Source organism: Cotesia typhae, unplaced genomic scaffold (assembly GCF_013202065.1).
Source record: "Cotesia typhae breed Kobodo isofemale line unplaced genomic scaffold, CoteBio_Ctyphae scaffold_13, whole genome shotgun sequence".
Lineage (NCBI taxonomy): Eukaryota > Metazoa > Arthropoda > Insecta > Hymenoptera > Braconidae > Cotesia > Cotesia typhae.
The window spans coordinates 16,363,244-16,375,053 of record NW_027423774.1 but is presented as its reverse complement, the minus strand read 5'-3'; the positions used below and the strand labels follow the sequence as shown (position 1 = coordinate 16,375,053).

General features: G+C 26.8%; 2 protein-coding genes across 2 annotated transcripts; both read right to left on the bottom strand.

Moving 5' to 3' along the window:
• Positions 1 to 392: 392 nt before the first annotated feature.
• On the bottom strand, positions 393 to 2,634 carry LOC141534566 (uncharacterized). Its single transcript, XM_074253995.1, has 4 exons — positions 2,152 to 2,634; positions 1,743 to 1,997; positions 887 to 1,027; positions 393 to 704 (listed from the first exon to the last, which is right to left on the bottom strand). The coding sequence occupies exons 1-4, from the start codon at positions 2,456 to 2,458 to the stop codon at positions 484 to 486; spliced, it is 924 nt and encodes a 307-aa protein (XP_074110096.1). The 5' UTR covers positions 2,459 to 2,634; the 3' UTR covers positions 393 to 483.
• A 4,632-nt stretch (positions 2,635 to 7,266) lies between these two features.
• On the bottom strand, positions 7,267 to 10,112 carry LOC141534103 (uncharacterized). Its single transcript, XM_074253242.1, has 3 exons — positions 8,481 to 10,112; positions 7,720 to 8,304; positions 7,267 to 7,532 (listed from the first exon to the last, which is right to left on the bottom strand). Exons 1-3 carry the CDS (start codon positions 8,662 to 8,664, stop codon positions 7,267 to 7,269), a joined length of 1,035 nt encoding a protein of 344 aa, XP_074109343.1. The 5' UTR covers positions 8,665 to 10,112.
• Positions 10,113 to 11,810: the final 1,698 nt, after the last annotated feature.

Genomic DNA, 11,810 nt, shown 5'->3' with positions numbered 1-11,810 from the left:
AGCTTGCGTCCGAGCGTAACTAGGTGGTGAATTCACTTTGGTTATCTTTGTGTTACAACATGTTCTAGAATCAATTTCGCAAATAGTTTATATTAGATTCACCGCTTTTTTGAACGTTTTTTCACAAGAATTCAAATATAAATTCAGATGACTCAAGTGACCTTGAAAACTTGACAACTTGAAGTTTTGTATCGTGCAATATTCTAAGTGCATAGCCGGGTAAGCATACCAAATCAGTCCCCACGGAATATTTTATCACCCTCCTGAACTCTAGAATTCAGCAAGCTGAGCACGGAGACCACCGTGATTAAAATCACGATTAAGATTTCAATTTTTTTGTAACGTTTGATATTTTTGTATAAATATATGAAGGGAAAAAAATAATAGTATAATTACTCATTGTATTATGATTTTTAATTTCTTTGATGTAATGTTTAGTAATATAGATAGTTACAACAAAAATTATCAATAATATCAAAATAATTAATAAACTTTTACGCATCTTTTAAGAAAAGGCGCGTAAACATAATCATCGTTGCACTGACAGGAACTTGAATGACAATGTGAATTTTCGATTCCACAATCCCTATCGGTAACACAAGGGAGGCCAATGTGAGATTTATTGCAACTATTACCTGAGCAAGTTGTAGATGGAACATCGCTATTATTTCCATAGACTTCAGAATGTGTTTCTTTTGATGTTCCTGAAATTTTTTTATCATTTTTAAAGTATGAGTTTAAATTACCGCGATGACTGATCAATAATTCTAATACTTGAATAATAAAGATGCAAGTAGAAAGTTTAGAATAGTCAAAAATTTTATGAAGAACCATATGAAAAATTGCGTAGTATTATAAAAACAACAACTCAATGATGACTACTGACCAGTATTTAGTTCAGTGGTACTCGCAGGAAAAGAAGAAGAAGTAACATTTTCAGAATCATTGCAACTATTTCCCGAGCAAGTTGTAGATGGAACGTCGCTATTACTTCCATAGACTTCAGAATGTGTTTCTTTTGATGTTTCTGAAATTTTTGTATTGTTCTTATAATATAAGTTTAAATTAAAGGGATGGTTGATCAATGATTAATACTTATCATTAACCGATTTAGAGGAAAAATTCTCGGTATTATTTGCTGAAGCATCACGACCGAAAGTACGCAAACGATATAGCAAGCATATAATTATTAGTAGATTTCATAGAATATTAACTATTGCATTTGTCCTCATGACGAAACTTCGAGCTCAAAAACAAAATAAGTGAGATGTTGAGCATTTAGGTATGAAATAAGCGAGAAGTTGCAGGGATGACCTTTAGGGTCAACCGTTTTCCGAATTTTTTTTTTTTTTTCGTACATAATCCTCGTATTTTTTTTTTCTACTATTTTTGAAATCTACACTGATGGAAGGATTTGTTTATAGTTAAAAATATTTCTTAATATTTAATAAATCATTTATTAGAGACCACTTTTTAGTATTAAATAAATATTTCTTAATATTTAAAATGATTTATTTGTATCTAATAAATCTGATATTCATTTATTAAATATTAATAAATCTTTTTAAATACTAAGAAATATTTATTTAATACTAAAAAGTGGTCTCTAATAAATGATTTATTAAATATTGACAAATATTTTTAACTATAAACAAATCATTCTATCAGTGTATACATCTAGTTTCGTTACTGAATGGCTTTTTATAATTTATTATCAAAAATATTTTGATTAAAATACTTACGAACAACTAATTCAATGCAAGTACGTAATTCATTTGAAAAGATAAACTCATTAGAACACTGACATCTTCCTGATCGACATACTGAGTTATCAACTCCGCAATCGAAATCATTCTTACAACTTCCACCAACAGAGGATTTACATTTACCGGATTTCTCTACGAGATGTTTTTTACAGACACATTTTTTATCTTTAGAACACTCAGAAAATGGTAATTTACGACATCCATAAATTTCGACGCAAGTATCATTCAAATCTACAAAAGGCAAATTTTTTAATCAATTAATAGAATATTTCCTAGAACTTTTAAGTATTGGATGATTTTACATTTTTAAATGCACAAAAATCAACTGGAATTTCATACCCTAAAACGTAAATTTTTAAATGTGATGTGAAAATATTAAACTTACATCGAGCGAATCTCTTGCAAATTTTTTTGTCATTTGATGAGTAGTAGCCATAACCGCATCTGCATTTTTTTGCCCCGGGTGAACATATTGAATATTTAACTCTACACTCAGAATGCCGTACACAATTGGTGTTAAGAAGTGCGATGCATTTGTTATCTTGTAAGAAATAGTTATTTTTACAAATGCATTCTCCATTTAAGCAGATTGTATTTGGAGAATTTTTGCAATCAATATTACTATTGGAAGTAAGTGCTTGAATGCTTTTCAGTATTGCGATAAATGTTAAAAGTACGATAACGCTTTTCATTTTTCGGCGAATTACTGAAATCGATGTAAGTCTGGAACCTAGTTTAAAATAATTTTTGAGTTAACGTGTTACCATCACAATGAAGGTATACTAATAGTCAATCATATAATAATGATATTGGAGTGTATGTATCTACTCAAAATAAACACAAAAGTATTCCACGTATTTTGTAGCTCAGTCATGACTATGACAGTCATATTCATCGCGTAAAATTTTTTTATGATTTTACACATGTAAACTTTTGTATTTATCTTCTACAATTTATGTCTCTATGACAAATGGAAAAATTATGCATTTTTTAATGTTTTAAAGCAGCACGAAAATATCGGTCGTATCAATTTTTTGTACGAAATAATTGTCTATGATAATTCGAGATATTTTTAAAATAACCTTGGTTAAAAATAATCATTTGATGATTAATCCCTATTCAGCAATAATTAATATTTGACATGAGTTAATATGCTAAAATAAAAATTAATCGAAATCTTACAAATTTTGAATTTAATAGAAACATTATCATTTCTACCAAAAACTCAATTATTTCATAAAATATTTAATAAATCAATCATGTTTCAATCTATAGTAAAATATGTAATGTATCTATGGGGCGTTTCACACCAAATTAACCGCTTTCGACTCCGAACCTTTTTGATTGAGCTGAAAATTTTTCATATTTTTTTACCCAACCTAAAAAAAGTTAAGAATTAAAAAAAAATTGCTTGTTTTGTTATCAAATAACTATAAACTTTTTTAAAATTAATTAATTAGGATGTTTTTTTTTCCAAAAATTTTTTTTAAATTAACTTTTGAGAAAAATATACAAAAAAATGTCAAGATGATAAATCTGGTATTTTTAATTTCTTTTAATTTTTAAAAAAAAAAAACTTCAATTGAATCTGAGATTTGTTCAGCAAAACCCAAAGTAAGCCGATTTTTTTTTTATTGAATTGAAAAAAAAAATTTTTTTATTTTCAAATCGAAAAGGATTGGGGTCAAAAGTGGTTGATTTGGTATGGAATACCCTAAATATATGCTAAAAGCATAGATATTTTGCAGTATTTGAATATATGCTTAATATAAATGTTACGTAGATAACTGTAGATAAAAAAACTACTAGATAACGTAGATAAAAAAACTCAAATGTATTGTCAATAGCTGGCGTTATATTTTATAGTAAAAATTTTTCATAATTAATTACTTCATCAATAAAAATATTTTTTTTTTCTTTTTGCATATTTTTCATAAATAGAGGAAAACAAACTTCATCATAATATCTAAATTTTTAGATTTAGCAACGAATTCAAAGAGATCTAGTCGTAACACAAAAAAATGTCTTTGAAAAATGAGATTTGATTGTTTTCTTTTTCTATTATTTTCTATCTAAAAAAAAATTCAATTAAAAAAAAAGAAAACAAATGCAATAAACTATTTAAAAGGGTAATGATTCATTGAATTCAATAAATTTTTTACTTTTTTTTTATGTTCAATAAAATTATCGAGTAATGCTGTAAAATAACTTTAAGAGTAATTAACGAAATGATTTCCACTTGATCAGCAACGATTTGTTGTTGTTATTAAGAGCATGCTATGTCATTATCATTAATAGGAAGCAAATGAAATAAAAAAGTAAGTATTGAAAATTTAATACCCTGGTAAAGTATCATCATGTCGATTGAATGAGTTGAAAAGATTATTGGCACGCGATTGAGAAGATATCCAAGTGTTCTTGCTTTCAATTACTATATTTCACATTTCTAAAAACACATATAATTCAAGTTGCGTGATGAAAGGAATATACATCTTATTTTATTTTCTATTTCCTTTTCATTACTATTATCCTTGCATTATAGAATAACGAGTACTCTCATGATTGAAGAACCCGTGTAAAAAAAATTGTTCAAAAAATGTTCACAACTTGTAACTTGACAGTTGGGATTAATCGAGAAATTTTGAGAATCTTGTGACGTTTTTTTAGACATTTTCTTAACATTTTAACGACTAACATTTTTTAAATTGTATAAAATTGAAAATTTTATTAACATTTTGTAAACTTTTTTTGAACACTGTTATGACGTCTTTTCGAGTAACACAGGAAAAAGCCTTTATTCGAGGTGCCTGAAATTTGTTTAAAATATATCATTTTTATCATTTTTCAAACATTATTATAAATTTTTTCTAGGTCACATGTAACAACCGCGTATCAAAATTTGTTTAAGAATTTGATTTATCTGTGTATTTATCAATCCCCGGCTGTAATTGGTCTGCTGAGTTCCAGGGTTTGAGAAGGGAATCACGTCGAAACAAAAAATAACAATTACTTGATTTTATTAATAAAATCAGCAAAAGAAACCTCTTTATTGGCCTGACTAATTACTTACAATAATTATCAATGTTCAAAAATTTCTTAAAAAAACATTACAAAATACTCAAAATTTATCAACCAATCGAGACTCTGCATTTCTCAAAGCATTCTCGATTTTTTATCAGGTCTTCAAAAAATGTTCACCATAGTGTCATCTTTTGATGTTACAAGCTGTGAATATTTCGTGGACATTTATTAAACAATTTTTCTTTTTTAAATGGGAATGATAATGCAATTTAGCTCTCATTCTATACATGTAAATGACGAGTTTCTTCTACTGCAATGCGACGTTCGCTGACGTAGTAATGTTAATATCTGGGCATATTTTCTTGTTCTACTTGTAAATTAGCATTAAAAATTTTTTATAGAAACATAAATTAATTATCCAACAAGTACGCTGCCATAAATTATTTAGACATCTCACACAGGAAGATTTTTAAAAATTTATGTAATTAAAAATAAGTTTAAGAAGCCAAAAAAAAAAGATGTTTCACTAATTATAAATAATAAACTAGCTTTTGAACTCACTTACAGACTTGAGTAACTAATACTTTTGATCTCTAGTTATTTATTTTCTTGAAACTATTTTTCTTCAACTTGCGCTTACACTCTGTCGCATAAATTAATAAAATAATCCACCCATAGATACCTCTTATATTTTCTGCTAAGACTTTTTAAACAACAAAACTTAATCAACCTTGGATGATTTATTAACACTGAAATTATGTGTTGCTCTATGAGTATTAGGGTGATTCAAAAAAAAAGAATATTTTTTTTTTCGTTTGGTACTCTGAAAAATAGGTTCCTAGACACCTCTAAGAAAGCCTCTCCAAGCATGAGTTCTTAATTGTAACGGGAAGGTCCTCCTTCTTACAGTTTTCTATTTTTTCTTATTATCAGATAGAAAAATTTATATCTCGCTTCCAACTACTTGAAAAAATATCTTGTTCCTTAGATTTTGTAGGAAATTGAATGCTCTACAAAAAGGTCTCTTACGATTTTTTTCGTAAACCCAACCGTTTAAAAGATATTAACGGTTAAAGTTTGATTATTTTTGGGAAAATTTTTTATTTCTTATGAATTTTATAACTCAATGAAAAAAATCATTATGAATGATGAAACTCATAGTTTTGTAGGAAATTTACTGCTCTATAAAAATGGTCTCTTATGATTTTTCGATCAAGTTGAGCGTTTACGAGATATTCATCGTCAAACATCAATGCATATCAATTTTTCTAGTTTTTGATCAATAATTCGAAAAATTTCAATTTATTCTGTGAGTTTCAAGGAAATTTAGACAAATTTGAGTTTCTATGAATAGAAATATGTTATGAACTATTTTTTTAATTAGTTTTTTTAGTCTTGGACATGTTTGATTACATTAAAACAAAAAATTAGTGCATTTTTTTAAATATATAATTCAATTTAGTGTGTTTCACATGTGTTTCACTTTTTTATCGAAGAATTTATTTATTTAATTATCAACTGCCATATAATTTTCAATATTTTCAACATAACGGTACACTTTTACTGTAAATAATTTCCTCTATTGCAGTTTGGGTAGTTTTTTCGATGTTCTTTGATAATTTGCAATAAGTATTGGAATTGCTCTTCATTTTTTGTCAAGCATTGATTATACTCACTAACTAATGCAACAGCTCGTTCTGCTGAATCATTAACAACTTTCAATTGGTTAAAGTATTCTTTATTTTCAATGTAACTGTCATTAGTAGGCCACGATTTAATATCTTTATCAAGGAAGTCATATGGTAAATCAAAGATTTTAAAGAGATTTAAAGACTTTTTAGAAACAAAGTCACTCAGACTTTTTGCGTTAATGAATTCAAATCGTTTTTATCAATTATAAATTTTTAGCTTTAGAATCTGTACCGTTACGAGTATTAACAGCTCCAACAATATTTTTTTACTTCCAATGAAACGGTATCGTCAAATAATGATAAAATGGCAAGTTCATCACTTAAATACCATAAATGCAAAATCATTTTTTCACAAGTTGCTGAAGAAATCAATGAATTGATATTTTTGTACTCGAATAAATTTTTCAAAAACTGCAAGTCATGATTAGCAGCAGTTGTTGCAGAAGTTGATGAAAACCAAGCTTTTAAATACAGTGTAACTATAAATATACAAATTTGCCGAAGACCGTCCAATTCTTTATTAGAAAGTTTAAATTCATTTCTGAATAGAAACATTTTTAAACTGTAAATTGCCTTCGCCATCCACCTAGCATGATGAATTGCACCAGGACGTTTGAAAAAATTTCTTCTTGAGGCATTTCTCCAAGGAAAATCAACGACAATTCCAACAATTCTTTATAGTCATCTCGGGGTTGTAGTAACTATCAAAAACAATTAAAAATTTGTCAGAAACAAGAAAATTTTTTTCTTAAAATCGCAGTTAAATCATACCTGTAAGGATTGTGCAATTAAACTAGATATTTCATTTTTTTATCCAAAATGATATCAGCAACAACAGTATCTTCAATTCCAGATTTATAATTAGTTTTATTTATTTCATCCCATGATTTTTTAAATCTTCCGAACATTGGTACGTTTGGCCCAGATGACACAGGCCAATATACTTCAAATGCACTTCTCAATATGATCTCAAAAATGTGGTGACGACATGGTAACCAGATTAACTCTCTTCCCAAAGTCTTTTCAATTGCCTTACATGTACCGTTATGAATTCCTGTATAAAGAAAATAGATAACTATCGTTAAATTTAATATTTTCAACAAATTGTAGATTATATTTAAAATCCAAATGAGTAAATAATTCTCAATAATTTCAAAAGTGAAATTCAGTAAGCAATAAAAATTAAACTAGAACGTTAATAATTAAATATTTTTTAGATTAAATTATCATTGATAAGTTACCTGTATTAACTGCCGTCGTGTCAAAACACATCGCCTTAACATAATTAGTAATACCCCATTCACTCAATGTCGATAAAATGGCTGATGTTTGATTGTCTGCCGTCCCAGAATTCATTTTTGGAACCCCAAGTAATTGTTCGGTACCAAATGCAGTTAAAATAACTGGTAGCCGTTCCACAGATTTTGATCCAACAAGGTCATTCAGCATTTTTCCGTCCCAATGCACAACGTATTTATCGTGTGTCTTAAAGTTGTCATTAAGTCCTTTAGCAATGTCTTCTCTTTGAAGCATACGAGCTCGTTGAATTGAACTATTACTGAGCGTTGTATCTTCAATTTTAATACCTACTGCTAGTAAAACCGGAGCAATAATAAACATCGCATTTCTACTGCTGACATTAGCTCGGTCGAGTCCAAAAATGACTTCAGGAGTTAAGACATCAAGTTTTGCTCGTTTTGTCGGAATTGGAGGTTCATACTCTGAATCAGATCCAAAATTTGTAACTCCACTTAATGTATACGTAGAGAACGACTCTGATTTTTCACTTGGAACAATCGCATGACTGGTAGACGGTTGATCTAAGTCTGGAATAAGATCTGTTTTATAAATTAAACGAAGAAAATGTATAGAATTTATTCATTTTGATGACAAATAATTAAGAAAGGACTCCAAAAATTGTCTAGTCAAATGTCATCTAGTCATCTATGAAAAGTTACACTACTACCTGACTTTATAATAATTAAATATCTCAGATACTTACTACTCTCATCTATTCCCATCATAGTTGTGGTTAAGTTTGATACAGGTACATTATTAGAAAGAATCTCTTTATGGGTACCGAATTTTTGATCCAAATACAACTTTCTAATATTATCATCAAGCACTTTTAAGGATTTTTCGCTCACAATGTCGAATAATTGTTCAAGATCAGTCTGAAATTTCATTTCCTTTTGGTTTTGCGCTGAATTCTTTTTATCGAAATTTTTTTGTAATTTTAACCATTGACTGTGATAGCGAAGAAATTTTTGACTGCATTAGGAGCTCCACTAGTTGGAATCTGATTTTTTCTCCACAGTTCAATAACTTGGTCAACTGAATTTTTAGCACTTTGTTTGATTGAATACTTTAAAATTTTAAGTTGGTAGAAAAACACACGCATAACCTCTTTCACTTTTGGTAACTTACGTTCCGAAATTCTTTGTAGAGGTATTCCGATAAAACGTATTTCTTTATTCATTGTAGGTTAATTGATGATAAATAAATTTATGTGATGATTATAAGACTTATTTAAAATGAATTATTTTATTACGTATTCAAGATGATCAGTTTTAGGAACACTGAAAATACGGTATTAAATGGGTAGATACTGAAGATAGTTGAGAGTAAAAAACATAGATGGCGTTAGTTTCAGAAGACAAACAGAAGAAGAAATGGAATTCAAAACAAAAATCCCCTCGATCGAAAATTTTATGTATATTTTGTGAAAAACAATTTAAAAATACGCACTGAACAAATTTCATAATAATAAATGACAACGCGATTAAGATTTTAAATTATTAAAGATAAAATTTAAAAAAAATATTATTAGAATAAAAACTTTCAAATGAATTTTTGAACAGAAAACATCTATAGGAGTTGCTTTTATAATAAAAACTCAAATTTGTCTAAATTTCCTTGAAACTCACAGAATAAATTGAAATTTTTCGAATTATTGATCAAAAACTAGAAAAATTGATATGCATTGATGTTTGACGATGAATATCTCGTAAACGCTCAACTTGATCGAAAAATCATAAGAGACCATTTTTATAGAGCAGTAAATTTCCTACAAAACTATGAGTTTCATCATTCATAATGATTTTTTTTCATTGAGTTATAAAATTCATAAGAAATAAAAAATTTTCCCAAAAATAATCAAACTTTAACCGTTAATATCTTTTAAACGGTTGGGTTTACGAAAAAATCGTAAGAGACCTTTTTTGTAGAGCATTCAATTTCCTACAAAATCTAAGGAACAAGATATTTTTTCAAGTAGTTGGAAGCGAGATATAAATTTTTCTATCTGATAATAAGAAAAAATAGAAAACTGTAAGAAGGAGGACCTTCCCGTTACAATTAAGAACTCATGCTTGGAGAGGCTTTCTTAGAGGTGTCTAGGAACCTATTTTTCAGAGTACCAAACGAAAAAAAAAATATTCTTTTTTTTTGAATCACCCTAATGAGTATCCTGAACATCTTAAATTTTCAGTGTTCATTCTTTAATTATCTCAGAACTAATATTGCTATTTATGTTACAAGTCTGAGTCATCGCAAATTATGGTATATAATAGCAGGTAAAAACTAATAAAGCACTTAAAAGTTTTGTTGTAAACATTACAATTAAAATAGTGACGAATCATGAAAAAAAAAAGGGTGCGTGTACTTATGTACACGTGTAAGACGTTATACTTCTTTGGCATAATAATTTTAATAGTTTTTTAATACTTTTAACATTAAAAAAAAAATAGTTTTTGATTGTATGCAAATAATTAATTACAATAAAATAATCCAAGACTGGAAAAAGAGTTATTATAGTCAATAAAGTGAAGTTTACATTTGAAAAATTAAATAAATAAATATTTATTATTATTCTCTTACATTAAGTGTAACATAAATTCTATTATTATTCGAATGTTGTTTTTAAATTATGTTTATTATTATTAATTATTAATTATTTTATTATATTATTCACTCAATTTAATAATAAATATTAGAAATTAATATTTAAATTTGATGTTCAATTTTAATTTTTTATCACAAATTTTTCACTTAATGTTTTATTAAATTTATTTCTTTTTTTTTTTAAATATTAAATAATTAATAATAAATATTTAACGTTAATAATTTAATAATATTTAGTATGAATTATATTAAATAATAATTTTGTCATTTATATTACTAAGTAATACATACAGATAGAGTTAATCTAAATTGTATTGGAGCACTTAAGAAGGTTGATGAGCACAGTTTTTTCACAAATATTTTCTAATATTAATTAGTATTGATTTAAATATTTAATTCAAATCACTTCTGATTATAACACGTGTTTTAAATGTAGAAACTCAAAGCATGTGGATAAATAATATAAATATAAATACACAGTGAACCAAGCGGCGTGCGTGCCAACATGCGCCACTAATAGAGGTTCTATTTCTGTTTTGTTGGTAGCATTTTTTCCTCAACTTAATGAGCGATTTAGTGGGCAACTTCATTTCTGTTAATTTTGTGTCACGGTGTGCGCGCGCATCGTAAAATTTTACTCTCATCAATTTTTCATAACGCGCCTAAAGAAGTATAACTTCAAAATGTCAGTCACGGATGATTCGTTTGCTTGTGAAAGCATTATTTTTCGCAGCCTATAAGCACGAGTACGTTCTGCTCCTGTTGTTTTTATTGGTTTTTCTACGGAAAAGCCTTGTCGAATTTTTTCAGCTTCTTTGGCAGCTTTTTTTCGATTGTAATAGTTTTTACAGTGTTCCGCATTTGTTTTACCCATCTTGAAAACTAGAACAGAAATTGAATAGTACCATTAATAGTCATCAAATTTAAACTAAAAGAATCTTAGATTGATCTTAGATATCAATAATTAATATTAAAAATTGAAAATTAATATATTTATATAATAATATATTTAATATATATATTTAATATAAATTTAAATAATATAATAATATATTATTAATAATAATATATAATAATAATAATAATAATAATAATAATATATATATATATATATATATATATATATATATATATATATATATATATATATATATATATATATATATATATATATAATTATATATAGATATATATAATTATTAAAAACAAAATTTAGAGAATAATAAATATATAAGACAAAATTTGTACTAAATATTATAAGATTCTTAATTTTAAATGTTTATTATTGATTATTTAATATTTTAAAAATAAATTTAATAATAAATTCAAAAATCGAATTTAAGGTTGGTCATTTTTTAAATATTTTTATTGATTTCTTAATTTAATATTCACTTTTCATTTTTATTAAAAAGTTTTCATTAAATTTATT